This window comes from Gallinula chloropus (assembly GCF_964237585.1).
Source record: "Gallinula chloropus genome assembly, chromosome: 1".
In the NCBI taxonomy this organism is placed as follows: domain Eukaryota; kingdom Metazoa; phylum Chordata; class Aves; order Gruiformes; family Rallidae; genus Gallinula; species Gallinula chloropus.
Window position 1 is genome coordinate 104,889,849 of NC_140085.1, and position 20,445 is coordinate 104,910,293.

The following is a 20,445-nucleotide window of genomic DNA, read 5'->3' on the forward strand; positions in this document are numbered from 1 at the left end:
ACTGCCTGAGGTTTTATGTTAATGTCAGCATCCTACATGGCCCAATATAAATATTATCATTCAAAGTTTACATTCTAGCTAATTTAATGAATAACCAGGTCAGGACTTATTTATGCTAACTGCTGGACAAACCAGTAGCATGTGTTCACAAAACAAAGTTTGACTGTAAAGCTACATATCTCAAAAATAAATGGTTTGTTCAGGAGCAATTTTTAAATTTTATTTAATCTTGTATTAAGAAACTAAAGCATCACTCTTACTGTTGCTGCTTTCAGCTTCTTTGTTAAAAGTGATTATTTTAGAGCTAGTCTCTCTTAGTATCTCCTGGGAAATACGGCTTTAGGTATTAAAACAAAGACTTAGTGTTAATATCTCTGCAATACAGTACCTGCCAAAGTTGGTGGGGGTTTTGTTGTTGGATTTATTTTATTTTTTTTTTAAGCTCCTCCACCCCCCTCCCCCTGCCCTGGTCAGAGTGTTTAAATAACTAAGTTGAGGCACATATTTCCAGAGGTCTTTTGGCCTAAAAAATTGTGTCTTTTTCTGACTGGTACAGAATTGCTGCAGAATAAGGAACAGAAACCATTTAAACCAACATAGTGGGTAAATGGTTTTTAATTTTCTCCTTTTGTTTATTTAGCTTATTGCCAGAATATGTCAGTTGACCAGTACATGAGTATTGTGTAAAATAAATGTCTATAACTTCCAGTTGTTTGGGTTACATCTTCTCTCAGCGTAAGAGCCAGGCATAAGATCAGCCTGGATTTGAGGCATTTTTAGTACAGCTCCCATTTAATCTCTTGTTTCAGAGAGACAGACAGACGTGGCTTAAAACTCCAGGCTCTCTGTGGTTATTCTAGTTCTTTTCCAACCATAAGTGTACAGTAAATTACTGGTTTCTGACATCTCCTGATAGTATGGTAGCTGTGACAGAACTGTAATTGTAATTCATAGTGTCTTAGCAACATAAAATACTTTAAGGCTATCTTTGTAAGTGGGGAATAATGTTTTATGGGTGCCTACAACTTTAGCTTAAAAGCCATGGCCCACAAAATTTATTTTTATATTTTATAATCAGACTTTGTATTTAAAGTGCAACTTGCTTTACCCAAAATATATCCTTTAGTAATGGAAATAATGAAAAAGAACATTTATTAATAATTTAATGTCTCACTGAGAACAGGAACTCAAATAGCAGTTAAAGGAGGGAAACAAAATCATTCCTTTGTGTAATGGTCTGAAGTGAAATAAGAACAACTTCTTTTTCAGGGGATTTCATAGTAATTTCATGGCAGGAATGATTGGGTAGCATTCAGCACTTTTCTTTCTTGTGACGTCTTGGTCACCAGTTTTCCATTGCATGCTTGGAAAAGAAATGGAGGTGTTACTCTGTATTAGGAACATGTAGGGGGAATTGCAGGTTCTACTGCAATGAGAGCCTCGCTTCCCATGTTTTATGGTATCTAAGTTACTGGAAAGCACTGGACCTATTCCCAGACCAGTATTTGGAACCATTAAACACATCTTAAAATGTATTTCAGTAAACCTGTTGATTAACACCTGGGTGTTAATTAGATGATGCAACAGTGCTGTTACTTCCCAGCTATTCTTTTTTCTCCTTAGTGTACAAATGCTGGCTCACCTGCAGGACTGTAGCACCTCCGTTGCCTGACATTTTTGTTTGCAAAGCTGGCATCCTTTTAAAGTAGTTATGGGAATCTTCACAGTTATGATTGTGCAAAGTAATGGCAAGGTTTAGATGAAAAAATGTAACTTTTTTCCTGGATTATATGTTCAATACTCAGTTGTTAGACAAAACTCTCTGTGAAGAATTACTTTCTGAGACCAAAATGATATGATGACCAATGCTATTCTCAAATCAGTGTTCCAGAAGTACCGTTTAAATGCAGTTTGGGCTGTTGTGCTTTATGCCAAAGTGGAGTATGAAAGTGAATTTTTTGTTGTTATACAGTAGTTGACTATTTAGGGAAAATCCAAAGGCAGGACATTAATTACTGACTTGGTTAATTACTTCTTGTATTTGGTCACAGAGGAAAGACTGCAATACCTGTAAAAGAAATTTCAAAATAGTTCCTTTTTAATATGTGCTTTTCTTATCAGCCCCAAAGGTCAGGTAATCAGGTGTTTTATTAGAGCCGAACAAGGGTGGTATATAAAGAGTAAGAATATTTTAAAAATTGAAGAATTTGAGAGAAAGTGAACAGGAAAAGATCTCTGTGGATCTTTCTTGTCCTGTTGTTTTTCCTTGAAAATTATTCATTATGTGAGAACAGGTAAACCCAATAGATTAGGTTAACTACATGTCTTTGTGTACGGAAAAGCCACTTTCAGAAAAATTACTGTAGTAATTTTTCCCCTGTAGCATGAAGTGAGATTCCAAGCACAGGCTGCAAAGTGATACTATGTAAAGTCTGCTTTTGCATTGTGTGTGTGGAATATTCCGTCTGCTTGCCTCTTAACTGTGTGTAGGTTTGGCCTTCCATGTTCAGAAAGGATGAACTCAAACTAGACCTTAAGACGAGGACAAGGTGCCTGCAGCTTATGAGGAGAAAACTAAATGAGATGAGTTGGATTTCTAAGAGTGACAAGAACAGAAAATCCAAGAGGATGGTTTAAAAAAAAAAAAAGGAAAAGGTTGCAAGGTTGTGTTTTGCGTGTCAAAGGGATAAAAATCCGGAGACGTGTGTGTATCTCTGTGTGGAGAGATGTGAATTAAAGGGCAGCTTAAGCACAGGAAGAATGAGGAATGAGGCATTTGCTACTTGGGGATATGTTTAACCTGAGGATTAGAGGAAGATTTCTAACCAGTAGAGCAAGTAAGTTTTGGAACATCTTTCCAGTCAACATAAACAAAATCACAAAACTTTCTCATACTTTCTGAGAAATTTCTGAAAGATGTTAAGATTCCGAGTAGCTAAAATGCTGGGGAATTGGGAATGCTTCTATGTTCTGATGCAGTATAATTGTTTGCAAGAGTCTTTTAAAACCTATAGTTTTGCTTGTTAGCATTTCACTAATAACTTTGATAGCAACTACACCAGTTACTCAGAACTTGAGCAAAATGTTTCTTTACAAGAAGAGTGGAGGTTTTGTGCTCTGAAAATCAGTGGTAAATATTGCACTTGTGCAGTGGCAAAGAAATGGGGCCAAGAGTATACTGGCATTTTGGCACTTGGCTGAAGACAAAGAATTATGCAGTTCTTTTGTAAGGCATTAGATAAATTATTATTTAGATGTATACATCTTGCGAAATCAGGTTTTCCATGTATAGAATGGCAGGGGTTAGAAAGTACTTCTGGAAATCATCTGGCCCAATCCCCCACCAGAGCAGGATCACCTGGGTTAGGTCATACAGGACCACATCCATATAGACTGAAGTTTAGATGGGGTGTAGATATGGTCTTGATTTTTAACTGTCTTTATATGTTGCAAATGAAGACACTTCGTTCCAGTTGCATGAAACCTTTTTGATTGCCCACTTTAAGGATAAGGGCAGTGTTTGTATCCGTTTATACGCATTCCCTGCTATTTTTCAATATATTTTATTTGTATATGCTAACAACAGGAAGTTTTAGAGTGGGAACAAATGTAAATCTTGCCTCTTCAAGTTTAATGCTAGCTTCCTTCGAACCTTTGTATCTGTTTATTTCAGTGTTTAAATTCTTATAAAAATAGTTGTGGCACAGTCCTAGAAACTGGAAAAATGATTTCATAGAATTGTTTTTTTTAAGTAGCAGCATGAAATAATTAGTATGGCATACTTTAATTGGTGGCATCCTGTTGACTTTTTATGAAGGACTTGAATAGTAATAAAAACAGAGAACACAAGTTGGTTAGTTCCTATAACCCAACGCTGTCATCTTAGAGAGAAAGAAAAAGCAGCTCCATTGTATATTTAATAGCAGATCCAGCATGTAATAGGTGTTCTGCTTCTATTACTTTTTTTTTTTTTTTACCAAATATCCCCTTAGGAAGGATTTTTGACAGGAAAATTACAGGATTGGTGCCCACTATAAGATTTATGTTGATAATAGAAGCTGCTTCTTCTCAGTAAAAAGTAAATGCAGTTTAAATAACTAGGCTAAAAGGAAAGAAATATTAAAAAAAAATAAATGTGTAGATACATAGAAAGATTATAACTTGGTTGTCAAGGCCATTATACCCCTCAGGCAGTTGTCATTAAATCTGTTGTTAATGCTCACTATGTGCCAGTCAACTGCTTGTGCAACTTCTGTCCCTTTCTGCTTCAAGCAATATTACAATTTTTTTTCTAGAGAAATGTTACTTTATAAAATGCTAGGATAAAAAAACAAACCAACCAACCAACCTACAAAACTCAAAATTATCGGTCATTTCTGTAATGTTAACTCCTAATGTTAGTCAGCAAAGAAATTTATCAAGTATATAAGCATTCCTGGAGTTTCCTGAGGCCTTCCCCCCTCCAAGAGTTCTGAGTCTCAGTTATCAAGAAAGTTTAGAGGTCAGTCTTTAAACTTGCCTTCTGTACAGTACTTGAAGTTAGTGTACAGTCACTTGAGTGCCAGTATGGAAGGTGTGCATACAATATATCTGAAAATGGTATTTCATTTATTTGTCGCCTGGACTAGAAACAATAGGAAGCTTGCACTGTATTGTGTGCTGGTTTGCCAGCACAGTCTGTAAAAAAAACAAATGTGATACATAGTTTTTTTCCCTCTTAAAAATTCTTAACTTTTTAAAAACATTTTATATGGAACTTGGATTTTTATATTTCCAGAGTGACTTATAACAACTGATTGTAGTTCTCGCCTCCTTGGTTTATGTGCCTTTCCTTGTGAGGTACTTAACAAGCGAGTAAAAGTATGAATAAAATGAGGGGTTTATGTCTGTTTAGGTATTTTTGTCTTAGAAAGAGACATCTAAAATTGGTTACCCTGGTTGTGACAGAATTATTACATGAGGGGCTTTTCACAAATGCTGTGTGAAAGGTCAGGATGAGCAGACACTTGCAGAAGTATGTTTGAGGAATTTCTACTTACTGGAAAAGACAAGTGCTGGTTGGCACAAATTTAATTTCTTGTGCTTTTAGCAGTCCTTTCACTGGATTTGGCCTGTGCCCTACCTCTGGGAGGTCCAGCTCAAAGTTACACTTTAGAGTAATGTGCAGGGCTGGCCTGCACAGTGGTGTGTAGCTACCAAAAGGATTTGGGAGTTCCCTGGCTTCTGTCTCTGTGCATCCTTTAGTTTTCATGTCATTGGCAGTTGTTGGAGGTAATTTTACAATAAAATTGCTTGTTTGCTTTAGGTACCACAAGATCTTGCAATATTTTGAATATATAGACAGAAATTGGCAAATTTAGATGAATGAGAAAATATTTCTTATAACTTACTAATATAGTCCTAAATATTAGACGTATTATCTTTCCTCAAAGGACAAAAAAGTAGGTTTGTTGCTGTTTTGTTATTTTGAATTTAATGATCAATAATGCTCGTATAAAACGATCTTCTTTAACTGCATACAGAATGCAAATGTATTTTGATGTAGTCAAGCCATACTACCAGAGATTTGGGAATGTGTGGTTAGTGCTAGATAGTGTAACATTTAATTTGCATTGATTATCTCGAAGTGAACAAAATGTGAAATAAACATTATGTAGAAGTTCTGCATTTAAAAATATTTACATAAATATATGCTATGCTTACATAGAAACACATGTATAAAATGTATTGAAAATAGTGCTCTCTCTGGGACTGTCCTCTCCTTGTCTCCTTCACCTTTTCCATACCAATTTGTGTTCCAGTAGGGAATAGACCTTGTATTTCTTTCTGGTGCTTCACAGCTGGTCAAAAACATGTTACTAATGTTAATAAAGAATGTTGGCATCAAAAATTTCAATAATCAGGAATTAGTGGCCCAAGAGACTAATTTCATCCATGTCAAAGTTATATATCAAGAAAGAGAGAAAGGAGGAAAACAGTAATTTGAAATTGAGTCAGCGATTTAAAACCCCAAAAGTTTTTGTGGCTGCTTATTCCTGATTTTGAGTGCTTGGGTTGCTAGTCGCTTGCCATGTTCTTCTGTGGTGTATATCTAGCCAGACCACTGTAGGATGTTTCATGCCAACTGGCTTGCAGTTGAAGCTAGTTTGAATTTGAATGCTTTTCAAGAAAAGTGGTTTCTTTGCTTGTAACTTTTTTGTTTATCACCCAAACTGTTGTCTCAAGTTATATCAGTGTTCTAGATGGAAGACAGTAAGAATTTTATAGTGCAGAAAGCTGCTGTAGTTTTCCCTGGCACAAGAAGTGAAGAAGCATCCAGGTACCTCACGCATTTGTACCTCCATGGTGCCACTTAAGTGACTGAAAAGATCTGATAGTACAAGTAAAGTACAGCAGTTTTGTGGGTGCCAGAGATGTTGGGCTTATTTTGCAGACATTGTATGAATTAATGGGCTTTTCAAAAGGTCAAGTGAGGTTGACTGTGACTTTGTGTTATAAATTACAGTGGTATCGGGTTGGCTGGTAATGATGGTGTGGTGTCTGTAGGATTAGCATTTCAAAATTCTATGTGTATATATCTATTCTATGTGTATATTCTATGTGTATATATCTATGTATAAATTTATGTAAATGGATATGACTTAAGAACATGGCATCTCAGTTCACTGGCACAGGTGACCTATTGAAAACAATGCTTTTGAATGTTAGTCACTTGGGAGAATGTTGCAAATAGTGAAGTGTTTTATGAGTTTGGGTTTTTTTTTTCCACTTTAAAAACATATGAATACCTGTTCTTATTAGATCCTGTACTATGACAATGGTTAAGTAGCTGTATTTCAAAGCACAGTGACTTGTACTTGTCAGCGATCTCCTATGAAAACTTGCGTTTCTGTCTTCCAGGCTCCCGTCTTCGGCAAGAAGATTTTCCACCTCGAATTGTCGAACACCCTTCTGATCTAATTGTTTCCAAAGGAGAACCAGCAACTTTAAACTGTAAGGCAGAAGGAAGGCCGACCCCCACCATTGAGTGGTACAAGGGAGGGGAAAGAGTGGAAACAGACAAGGATGATCCACGCTCCCACCGCATGCTGCTGCCCAGCGGATCGTTATTTTTCTTACGCATAGTCCATGGGCGCAAGAGCCGGCCAGATGAAGGGGTCTATGTCTGTGTGGCAAGGAATTACCTTGGGGAAGCTGTTAGTCATAACGCATCGCTGGAGGTGGCAAGTAAGTACATATTTTAGGTTTTTTCCACCCTTTGGTAGTAGCTGCTTGCTGTGATGTTATTTGAAGCTAAAACAGTGAGTGTGAGCTGCCTCTGAGGCATTGACTTAAAAGCAATGAAGGAATTATGGAGTTAATTATTATTGATCCAGAAATAGGGAAATAGAAAAAGAGTCAGAAGTGATTATCCTGTCACTGTAGAAATTGAAACATTTTTGTGCATTCTCATTGCGTTCACACTTCCATGCAGTTAAGATAATTAACGTTTGTGTAGATTTTGTGTGCTTAATTTCAAGTTAAAGATTTTTTTTTTTTCCTCTGCTGGTAGCCATGCAAAGTGCAATGTGTTATAAGAGGGAAAGTAGCCAGGATTTGATTTAATAGGGTATGTTTCAAATTGTTGCATAAATAAACATTACAAAAAACAATGGCAGATTTAGAAACTCAAGTTTTTATTTGTATTTTTTTTTCTCAAAAAGAAATTCTGTGCAAATTATCTCTCTAGTTCTAAGTATTTGGCCAACGGAAGGAGCAGTCAAGTATGTTCACATCACTTTGTAATGCTTATCTCTTCCTGTATACCCTTTAAACTCTACTTATTTTAGAGGAAGAGAGTGTACATGAAAGGGTTTTGAGCATTCATAGGGAGGGCCAAGTGTAGGTCAAAAAATATCAATTTGGGGATACTGAAGTATGAGGAGAAATCTTGCAATTCAAGTTAGGTATCCATTTCAAGTTGCTTTTATAGGCTTCCTCTGTAAACTGTAGCAGTTCATCTGGTGTTATGTTCAAGAGCCAGCTCAGAGCTGGGTGAGTTGCTCTCTGAAATACTGATCTCTCTGTTGACTACACAAGTCATGTTGTTAACTAGTTCTGATGAGATTCCTAACTTTTAGAAAAGTTGAATAAATGCTACTGTTGATATATAACTCTAGAAGAAGGGCAAGATTTTACTAACTTTCACAGAAGGCAGAGGAAATAGACTGTACTTTTGTGCATTTACTTGAGTCCTTTGTCTAGTCTTGCTCACACTCACAGAAAATCCCAAGGACATTCTTCGTTCTTTTACTAGAAGGCTCTCAAGCATCACATATAATATAGTAAATACACCTGATTAAGATCTGTGACCATTCTGTTTCCTTGTTACTGCTTTTAGTGATAAAGGTAATTAGTGCCTGCCTTGCTGGAAGTATGCTTACCCAGTAAATGTATAACCTGTTAAAATTATATGTCGCTTAGTTAGTCCCAAATGTTAAATCCAGTATCTTGTAGGTAAAATTTCCAGTTGACATTAATGTTTAAGAGATTTTTATATTTATGTCATTGCTGTTCTTTAAAGCACTGCTTGTTGATTCTTAAAATGAGTTTTAATGGTCTGTCCCTGAAAAGCAGCCTGGACAGTTGTGCTTATTTCACCTTTTTTTGGTTTATGATGTACCTTGAAGTAATGTTTGAAGTGCATGTAGTGTTTCTGTGTCTTCCACAATTTTTCATCAGAACACAGAAACGTGAGGTAGGCTTCAATGATTGGTACAGTGGTATGCATCAGTTTAACTGCTATGCAGGTGTTGATAATTGAGTGTTTATCCCCTGCCTTAAGTCATCTTCATGTGAAAACTGTGGAGGGTCTGAACGCAAAATACTGGGATCACCACAAATCTTTTTTTTCTAGAGCCTCTGCCAACATTCAAGACAAAGATGAGTATCTTGTTGAAAGTGTTCAGATGTACACCACCGACAATAGTATAGCATTAAATTGTAAATCCAGCTCAAAATTACTCTCATAGAGAGGGGCTAGTGTCAGAAAATAAACACCGGTTTATTGGGGGAGAGGGGGGATTACCATGTTTGGAAAAATATTTGAGGTATAATGATATACAATTTTAATTGTATACCAGCAGATTATAGGCAAAGAATTTTAGCAGAAGAGGCTATTATTTTAATAGAAAAGGTAGTGAGATGACAGTGCAAAAGCACCAAAACACTTTAAATAGCACAGAAGAGGTGAAGAACAAGGAAGGAGTTGAAGGTTGGTGGAATAAATTTGCATTAAATTCCAAATCTGTGCATTATATCTGTAACGCTATTGCCATTATAAACTGTTGCTACATTCGCAGTGCATTAATGGCAAATTGGCAAACTGACTTGATTAGGTTCTCAGTATGCCTGCTTTGAGCACCATGGTGTTTACATTTGTATACATGTAGTCATATATCATTGCTGGTTTAGAAATCCTTATGTTACAGTTTAATTTTTGTATCTTTACAGAGTAAGATTGCTTTTATCTGGGTTTTATTTGCAAAGTCCAGCAGATCGTTTAGAGTACTCTTTTGATTATATGCTTTGGTGCTGCAAGTTTAACCAAAAAACTTTTTGTGAAAGCTCTTTGGAGTAAGTGGCTCCCATCTGCATCATTTTTTTTTCCTAATAGGATAGGGAATTTATCTCATTTTCTTCCATCACCTCTTACAGTAACAGTTTCAGTCAGATGATGTTCCTTCACTGATCAGTGAAGTGATTCAGCTTAGTGTTTAAAAACAAATTTTCATGCCTGTTATTCCTTCATGCAGGTAACTTTTGTTCAGGCAGTTACAGTGCTCGTTGCTGAGGTAGTCCACAAAGAGTTTGTTGCCTTTTTAATAAGTTGCTCGGGTTTCTTAAGTACACTGTGCTAGATTCTGAAGTTGCACAGAAGGAAATGTAGAGCCGTTTCGAATCTCCAGAAATTTCAGAAGTGCAATATATGAAAAGCTGTTTTACATTCTATAACAGATGTGTTTAATGAGGGAGAGATAAATCCATGAATCATAAACTTGCAGAGAGTTTCCTCTCCGCTCTGTGCCTCTATTCATCAGCCTTCCGTTGGTGATTTGAGTGAGGCGTGCATCTCAATCCGAAGGATGATACATTTTCTTTCACAGATGCGTATCTCCGGCAAACGTGAAAAATAAGGTGGTGATTCTTGCTGGTAAAGGGTGAGGTCTGTATTGAATATACCAAACAAGTCCTGGAAACCCCATGGACTGCATTGCATTTGAGTGTTGCAGGGACTGTAACTTTATCTATTCAAATAGCTAGCCACTTGATATTTCAAGAATTAAAATATCTTGGACGCTTTAGGGACTAGTGAAACTGTTCTAAGCTCCACAGCCCTGTGTGAAATAGCTTTGTAATTTAATATTACATGACATTTTATGTGTAATTTAGATCTGTAAGATGTTCATTAATGGGAAGGGTCTAAATCTGCATAAATAGGAACTCAACAGTGAGCTAAATTACATGTCAATTAAATAAGAGATGTAACACCAGATTAATTGGGAAATTCCTTTTTTTTTTTTTTTTTTTTTTTGGTAGTTGACTGGTTGCATCTTTATTTGAAATGTTATTCCCAAAAAAATTCTGAAATGGAGACTCTCTATGTTTTCCAGCTTCATTCGCAGTAGAACGAGGTTCCAGTAGGGTAGCCCAGAGTGCGTGGTGATGGAATAATCAGATAAAATTCTGTAGTCATCCTTCAGACTTATGTTGCTAGAGGTCCATTTGCTGCCCTCTTCTTGACTTCCTGAACTCAGCCTTTTGATCACTGGAGACTGACTTAAATTAGCTGCATGTTTTGTTTTTGAGGAATGTAACTGGGTTTGGATTACTGCCTACCAGTGACACTTTCTCTAGTAGTGAAAGGTCCTAAAGAATGTGAAAAAGGGCATGTCCTTGTCGAAATGAAACTGGGTAATTCTCTCTATAAATGTCAACTTTTATGGGTGGAAGTGCAAAATGGAGCCATGCTTGATCCTCAGAGTAAGGGCTGGAGACTGTTTAGGCTGTCACACAAACAGTTGGGAAACAAAAGTTTTGTTTCACAGCAGAGAAGCAGAAGCAGTTTTGAAAAAGTGGGAAGTTGCCCGTTAGCAGGCTGGAAGGTGGCTGCTGCTGCTTATGCTTGAATCTCTCAGGACTGGCTGGTGAAGGGATGCATCTGATCAAGACCAAATTCAGTTATTGGTGTGTGACAGAGTGATCCTGTGTTTTTCTCTCTTTTTTTTTTTTTTTTTTTTCTCCAGTTAAGCCTTTTTGAACAAAATTTTATTTCTGGATCTCATGGGTGTCTGTTATGTAGCATTATGTAGACATCTACCCATACCAAGAGCAGCAACAGTAGCTGCAGGGTTGCATCCATCTTTTTCCACTGTAAAGTTTTCGAAGATGTTAGAAAAAAATGGAAGCACATTAGTTTAATTATGTTTGCTGGTCAGTGGATTTGTCCTTGTTTACAGCAGGAGGTTTGGGACTTCGATCAAGTCCCTTCCAACCCAAACCATTATATGAATCTGTGATTTCTCAGTTCTTACAACCCAAACTATTCTAAGATTCTGTGATTTCAAATGATATTTCTCTGAGCTTTTCACATTTGCTCTCATAGTTCTTGTACATTTTATTATAGGATTTGCTGCATAGTGGACTTGCTTCTCAAGAGCTATGCATGCCCATGCATGTTATCTCTAACCTCAGTAACAGAGTATACTGCTGTATATAAAAGTTTGCTCGCATTTGTTTTCAATTTATAGTGGGTAATACTCTAAATATTTTCTACATTAGATCCCAGGAATGTCCCACTTAATAGACTTGCCACATTGTGACTTCAAAACCAAACAAAAACCTTCCATGGCACAGGACTCATCTGAAAGGTGACTTGAACAGCTCTGTCTACTCAGGGGCTTCGAAACCAGTAATATCCTTCTCATAATGAGGAGTCGCTATTTCTCTGTGTGTTGATTGCATCATATGTTCAATCTATAAGGTGTTACACTAGACAGTACGATCTCCTGGCTGCTGTTGTGCAACATCTATGTCTTAAGCCAAGTTGAAATAAACACATTTGCAGATTTTGTTACCTGGGCAGTTCATATCTTGGTAATAAACAAGTGACAATTCAGATGCTTGAGTGCCTATATAATGAAGATGAATCTCAATTTTACAAGAATCTCATTAAGCTCCTAAGTACATATAAAAAAATATAGTAAAGCTCTACCATTGCTTACCATGAGCAATGTCATTAACTAAAGTTGCTTGAGGCGGCGTAGAAGGCTTAATAGTAGTTCTGTTGCTAATGCTTCTTAAAACCTACCATTTATCAATGGTAGGTTTACCTTGACTTTTACTATACCGCTGTAACAGTCATTCAAAGCCTAGATTACTCTGAACTGCCTCTGAAGTATGGTGTAGTAAAAAAGGTAACGTCATTTAGGAGAAATTTCTTTGTAATGAAGTCAGAGTAACATGCAGATGTGCTACTTTTTACAGTGTAGTTATCTCTGCTTGAGGAAAGCAAGAACATTTGTTTTAGCTACCTTTACTAGGTTGTGTATATTGTTTTGTTCTGTCATTACAGTAAGTTGAGAAACGTTGAGAGTTTGAATGTTAGTGTAGTCTTTTAAGTCCCCCACCTAATTTTAAAAGATGCGTTAAACCTTCTTTTTATTCTTTTTCATTAAAGGTCTCTTAGAAAATAGCAAGGGTTTCTCATTCTGTATATCTACTTTGTGCATCTTTAAATTCTAACCAGAATCACCAAATGGAAAGAGATAGGGAAGTCAGGCTGCACAGAAATCTAAAGTGCAGCAAACAGAAATGCTTAAATATTATAGGTCTTACGGTACTCAGACTTAATGGTATCATTATTACTATTATATTCCTAGTTTAAAATAAATGGTGTTCCATGAGACTTCCATGTCTATCCTGACAGCCCTCCATGACTGTCCTATAGCATGGTTATGAAATGAAGTACTGGCACACTTAAACAATTTCAGTGTGAACTCATAGCGTGGTGCCAACAGAATAACGTATTTCAGGAGATTTCAAATGAAAAGAAAAATTGTCAGGGTGTTCTCCTCTATTGGGTGGAAATAAGACATAATTTAAGATTGTCTTCAAATTGGACTGTCCCAACTTATTGAGTCTCTGTGTTCTTTATGAACAGAACTCATCTTCATGCAAGCAATCCACAAGTGGCCTGTGTCAAGTTTCAGAGAATGTGGCTGAATGGTTTTATGTGATGAGCTTGAGATAGGAAATCTGATGTTTCCCACTGAATTGAGTTTTCTTTTCTTCCTTCCCAACCCTTGCTGTGTCATAGTGAGTTTTTAGAAAAAGATGAATTTATAACCCAGTAATTTGGCATGATTCCTTCATATGAAATTTTGTCATCAGTATAACATAATCCTCAGTATGTATTTGATGGCTGCTGGAGTTCTGAAAATGCATTATTGCAGTTTCAAAATGATTTAAAAGGAATAAACATGACATAGAGTCATTACAGGTGTCTTATGGTTAAAAACACTTCAGTACCTTTGACTTACAAGAAACAAGATTTAAACATCCAGTGGAGAAGGTGGCTTCATCAGCAGCATCATGAATTATTGTTGGTAAAATTAAATATCCCTTGTTGTTATGAAATTCCTTTGGCAGATGAAGAAAAAGTTGCTACAGAATCTAAAGATCAGTGATGATTTCCCTGTAAGTCATTTTTCCTGTGTTATGTGGAAAAATGAGCTGTTCAATTAGCTGCAAAATTCTTTCTTATTTTCCATTAATTTTAGGCAAGTCAGGTTGAGTTAATGTTTGAGATGTGCAATTCTGTCAAAATGCAAACAACTTCTTTTTTCTAAACGCTTTGTGTTTTAAACCTAATGTGCAATCGCTGGTGTGTTAAAATAGTCAGGGAACCAACAGGTTAGTTACCTTTTCCATTATGTGACCACAAACCAAACATTTTGGACACTTTTTATAATTTCCATGGGTTGAGACACCCATGGTCTCAGAGAAAAATATGCCATTTTTAACCAAACCATCAGCTCCTTTCTTCAGTCAAGAGAGGAACTCATTATGTTGGCAGTATACCATCCTACCTGGCTGTATAACTTTAATATTGAGTGAAAGTCAGAAGAACTGTTCTGTTTACTTGCTGTCATGATCCGCAGATCTCTCTAAGTTATCGTGATTAACAGTAGTATGTGTTGGATAATGTAGGAGCATTTTCTGTGCTTCCAACAGCTACCTCTCTTACTATGTTTTCACATTTCTTAATGATAAAACTTGAAGAATTTTGTTCTTAAAGGCAATGCTAAAATGATTTGGTTCGTTTGCGTTCTGTGTACCACTTTTATTTCACCGGATTGGGGAAGAATTTTTGACTTTTATTTTTAGTATGATTTTTCCTCTCTTTGTCCCAGGGAGCGCAACCTCCCCACAAACTTGGTGGTGGAACATTGTTATCAGATCTGTGATCCCTGTCACCAGTTCACTAAAAGATTTATTAACTCAGTTTTAATTCATAATTTTGTCTTCTCTGCATCCTCCGTGTGGTGGACCCGTAGATGTGTGCCTATGATGCGTGCTACAGTTTCCATTAGTGCTTGATAAACATACAAAAGAAATAGTGCTTAGTTATCAAACCCTTGACTAAATACACTCACACTACAGTTCTACAAGTGTTAATATGTTGTTTCCAGTGACGACAGAAATGACATCTGTATTCAAAGTGCAGACAGATAAAGACGACTCTGGCTTTAAAGGCCTTGCCTCCATCTGACTTGCTTAGATCAAATCTGTTACATGGGATCTGAAACAAACGCTCCCATAGCTGTGATAGCTCAGATTTCGTTAGTCACCTGGAGACACCCCTGAAGGAATGGATTCATGCCATGGCTACATAGCCAATATTTGTAGGATTAGTGTTTTACCATGTTGTACCATGGAGGGGACTGGAAAGCTGCAGCATTTATATCTTTCATGTTAGTATGAAATACTAAGATTCAATAGATTTTGTAAGCAGACTAAGAGGACTTCTGTTGAAATGTGTGCTAATGTATTTGAGTATTGTAGTTACTTCTGTACTCAAGACAGTTCACAGGTCAGTGATATTGTTAGTGGATAAACATGATATGTATGAAACAAACAAAAGGTTTTTATAGATTCTGATAAACATGAGACTTACAACTATTGTGATAACAGCACACATAATTGCATTGAATTGGAATCTTTTCTTTATTTTTCCCTGGCCTTGGCAGGAGTAGATAGTAGGCTAGATGAGCACTTTGCGTGACCTAAGAAAGCTGTGCTTATGTCTTAGTGTCATCCCAGAAACTATGTGGAACAGAGGAATTTAGGTTGATTTAAGCCAACAGAGTTCTCAATCGGTTATGGAACTGTACTCATAAGCTTAAGAATAATCAGTATAGTTAATTTAGGATGTTATGGTGACCATGCTGGGATGGATAATAAAGCAAATTATGTGTTTTGTAGTCTTGCCAGAAACTGAAGTGCAGCTTGGTAAATTCATAAAGCATAGAATGTAGTGGCAGTCTTTCTGTGGGATGGTGACTCTGATGAGTAAAAGTATCTGAAACCTTAAACCAAACCTGGAAAAGTTGTTTTGTAGAACTGGGTGGAAGCTCTGCTTTGCAGCTTTAGACTCATTGGTTATTATCTTCGGGGAGGGGTGGGGTGGGGGGATTCTCTCTCAGGCTTATGCTTGGAAAGGAAGAGACACCCTTAAACCTGAACACTTTTAATTCAAAGAAATTTTCTTGAGTCCAGCCAATATAGTGAATTGACACCAAAGCTCTCCTTAGTTTTGCTGTTGCTGTTCAGAAGCCTGTGTAAGGCAACACAGCCTAACATCAACTAGAAATACAAATAAAGATAGACATACTAATTGTATGAAAAAGGAAGCGATGGTTTTGATACCAGTCTGCTTTCAGTTTCCACTGGATACTCTCCTCCCATGTCTGTGGAGTTACGTGCCATGCCATGCCATGTCTCAAGGCTGTATGATGCCCTGTGGACTGTAAAAGCTGGAGCTTCAAGCAAAGTTCAGAGTACAGTAACACTCCTTGGTGGAAATTATCAAATGGATTTGCAACATTGGCTGTATCCTCTTTTTTCTGGTTTGGATATATCCTTTATTCCAAGGGAAATTTTACATGTAGTTTTCAACTAAATTTCTCAGGTTTTGGTTTTTTCCCCCATTTTCTGTGTGTTCTCCAGCTCATCAGCACTCCACCATCCCCCAATGTCTTGGTAGGACTAAATGAGGGAGATCATTCCTGTTTTTATTAGTGTTTGGATTTCACAGGCATGGAGGTAGAAGGATATATGTAAATGACTAAAATCATACAATTAAAATGCTGATTAATAATCATGCTTTGCTTGTTTGGATGGGTTTTTTTCCCCCATCCTACAATGTTTGAAATCATGTTTTCTGGAAGTACTGAAAGTCTTGCTTTTTGGTAAATTTGGAGCTAAGTTTGCATTGTGCCAATATTCTTTCCTGTATGAATTAAGAACCTTTTGCAATTACTAGTTATTGATGGGTTACATTAGTAGCAGTAATAATAACACTGTTCTTTTGAATCATCGTTACCTGCAGAGCAAAAGTATCAGCTCTATTTAAAACGGAAGAAATTTATTTTCTTTCTTTCTTACTGTCATCATATTGAAACCTTTCTTAAAAAAATCTTGCTGCTGACAAAGATAGATTTGCATCTTTGTCTGTGAGCTGTTTTGATGATAACTGTCTGATTTAACTCTCATCCTGTATGTAAATTGATTTCAGCTGATTGCTTTGAATTTGAAAGAAATTTAATTTGAAAACTGCCTTGTTCCACTCCCTGCGGTAGTAGATGCTTTTCTACGTCATCTGTTAAGCAGTGCATAGTCAGCATATGGCTGCTCCTCTCCTATTTAAACTGTTTTCTCCAGAGAAAAAGAAAGTCCCTTTAGACCAGACAGACATCTGCTGACTCTTTCCTACTAGCAAAGCAACTGAAAAGATATCTTGCTCGTGATTAAAAGAAATATGTCTGGAGGCGCTTAGTTTCTTTCAATTAATCAAAGATTAAACACATGTGGACTCTCTAAACTGGGCTTCTTTGTGCTTCTATGCTATCAAAAGTGATTGGAGGGGAGCTGTATGCCAGAGCTGGCTTGACTGTAATTTAGTATTTTTACCTATATGCCTGCTATAATTTGCTTCCAGAAGTATATAATAAAGTGGAAGCTCTCCTCCACTAAAAATTATTTTTTCCTATTAATTTACAACTTAAAAGTGTTCCAGTTAGAAAAAAAAAAAAAAAGGCAAAAGTGTCAAATACTTTTGCTAACCCATGTTCTTAAAAGGAAAAAAAAATCATGGGGTTATGTGACTGCTACTTTATACACAGTTACCATTTTGGTTTCTGTAACCATTTCCAGATGCAAAGGCATTCTTGCTTGCTTTTGTTCCTCAGTTCTTATTAGTAAATGCTTTATTGGCAGAAACTGCTAGTGTTGCAAGTCTGGTATTCAGCTCAATGCCTTATCCTTACTCAACAATTATAGTTCAGATAAAGTCTTTAGTAAAAACCTTCAGGTTCTTCTCTTGATGTCAAAATTAAAAATACATTTTTTTCACTCTGAAGTATACAGAATACGTAGACAACAAATGCCAGAAGAGTAAGATGGCAATAATTAGGCAGATTCCTTGAATACCATGCTGCTCTTAAATTTTTCATCAGACACTAGCAAGTCTCTCTCGTAGACATCTTTATCTGAAGATAATTTGTTTGGCTCCAGTTTTACTAGAGGAATTAGTTCTTTGGTGTAGTCTGTGGTGAGATTTTAAAACAGGAAAGGCTTCACTGATAGTGTAACTTTAGTAAGGTATTTTATAAAACTGTGTCTTCTTTTGGACCACTCATTCAAATAACTATGGTTTTGGTTTGTTAAGTGATCATTTTTTTTTTTCAAAATACATGAGAACTTATCCATATATAACTTTCTCAATAAGCATCAACTACAGTATTGTGGAAAGGACTGTCCCCTCATAAATTTTAGTAAATATTGTCTCTGTACAGAAGAGAATCAGTGCATGTACTTTGATTCCAGTATCTTAGCATTGCTTTGTGATGTTTTATTTTGCAAGAGTGCCCTGAAAAGTCCACACTACTCTGTTTCATATGTAGGTATTTCAAGTCAAGCTTTTAAAAGCATTTTATAAATGTTCAAATGAATTCATACTTGGCAAACAAGTATGTCTTACTATAGCTGTTCTCTGGAAAGAAAAACTGAGGCAGGAAGAAATTAAATCTTGGTTTCAGCAGGTCACAAAGATGTCTGTCACCCATGGAGAGGTTGGGAACTCGCTGTTACATCTATTCCTTACAAGACTGTTCTTTATCACTATGCTTTAAGGACTATGCAAAATGTTTCATAGCTGTTTGCAAATAACTTCAGAAGTCTTTTGACATATTCCACAAATTTTCCCTTTTGGTGTTGAGATAGAAGTTTGGTTATTTAACGTATAAGTTTCAATTTTCCATCTATGATTGTATTCCTGTAGTGCCTGGATTGCTGATTCCCTATGCTTATGGGCCACCTTTTTTTTTCCCCTTCTTCCCCCTCCCCCTGCCAGCTGCTCATAGATCAGATGAATATATAAAGATGATTGCATGTTTAACCCTCCATTGTCTGGAAAGAGAAAGGGACAAAAGAGAAATTCTAATGGTGTAGAGGTACTGTAGGACATGCGTGTTATCCTGGTACAGGGACACATGTTTTTGTGAGTTCAGTTTAGTGTGTTCCTGCTTGACTTGGGACTGCTCCTGCAGAAACAGATGAGCATTACTGATTTCAATTTTGCCCATTGTCATGGCTTAACCCCAGCTGGCAACTGAACACCATGCAGACACTCGCTTACTCCCCACCAGCAGGATGGGGAAGAGAATTGGAAGGGTAAAAATAAACTCATTGGTTGAGATAAAGACAATTTAATAGGAAAGGCAAAAGCCACACACACAGGCAAAGCAAGGCAATGAATTCATTCCCCACTCCCCATGGGCAGGCAGGTTGTCAGCCATCTCCAGGAATAGGGCTCCAGCATGTGCAGTGGTGACATGGGAAGACAAAGACCAAAACCCTAGTAGTCTCCCCCTTTATATGCTGGGCATGATGTAATATAGTATGCGGGGCGGGGGGGGGGGGGGGATGGACTTAGATATCAAGTTCCCTCCCAACCCCTAACGCTCTGTGATTTTGTGAATATCCCTCTGGTCAGCTGGGGTCAGCTGTCCTGGCTGTGTCCCCTCCCAATTCTTTGTGCACCCCCAGCCCACTGTCTGGTGGGGTGGTGGTGAGAAGCAGCAAAGGCTTTGGCTCTGTGTAAGTACTGCTTGGCAGTAACAACAATATATCTTGTGTTATCAACATCATTTCTAGCACAAATCTAAAACTCAGCCCCTTACTAGCTACTGTGAAGAAAATCAATTCTATCCCAGCCAATACAGAATACCCATGCTCAGGGAAAACTTACAAAGTCAAATTCAACTTCCTTGTTTTAATACAAACTGGATGTGAAGATGATGACTTTGTGCCCAGACCAGGAACATCCAAACCATGTCTCTGCTCCAACAATGTAATTTCCCTTTGGAGAGACTGTACAGTCCTTGCAGGAATGGTGCTGCCTTCCTCTCTTCTGTTTGTAGGGATTCTTAGGGCACTGGTTCATTCCTGGTCTCCCCTAATTGTCTAGCTACTCTAGCAAATCTACCTCTTATAAAGACCCGTTTCAAAAAGCATGTAGGGTCAAGAGCCTGGTGTGGTTGTCCACTGCAGCAGGAAGTGGCTCCTCCTCTGGCTCATCTGGGTTTGACAAAGATCTTGTGAAGGATTCAGTCTGCTCCAGCTGTGCTCCATGCTCACTGTTCTCAGTGTACGCAACCTGGGGAGGTGGGAGAGTGCTGAAAAGGTTACACTTGCATTTTTAGGCTGTCAACCATCACCCATGCTCTTTTATTTCTTCTACCCTCTACTTCACTTCTTTTCATTCTTTTCTTCTCTCCTGTGGGCTAAGCAAATTGTTTAGCTCAGTGCATGATGTGCAGTCTTGCTCTAGGCCATTGTGGGAGCCAAGTAAAACCATCTTGAGGAGCTGGATTCAGCCTTCAGGCTGTCAATTAGTTTTCCCTGTTCTAGAGGGAGAATCGCAACTCATGCATATTTCTGCTCTATGTCATGAATAGATGCAGAGCTTCAAAGTTAAGAGGGTAGAAAATGGGAGCAGTAATTAGGAGTCACAGTCCCTGGGTTTGCTCCTTCAGTATGCTGTCATCATTTAAATATTTTGTGACTTTCTTCTTCCCAGTAAGTTTAATCTTTTCCTGACTTCAATTATGACAAAAAAGAAAT

The 20,445-nt window shown here is 37.3% G+C and overlaps 1 protein-coding gene across 1 annotated transcript in view; it reads left to right on the forward strand.

Moving 5' to 3' along the window:
• Positions 1 to 20,445, forward strand: part of ROBO1 (roundabout guidance receptor 1) — a gene marked incomplete at both ends in the record, with an annotated part of 524,504 nt that overhangs the window by 253,835 nt on the left and 250,224 nt on the right. The window contains one exon of the mRNA XM_084279118.1: positions 6,901 to 7,227. Within this exon, the coding sequence (XP_084135244.1) occupies positions 6,901 to 7,227 (327 nt within the window). The remainder of the gene's footprint in view (positions 1 to 6,900; positions 7,228 to 20,445) is intronic.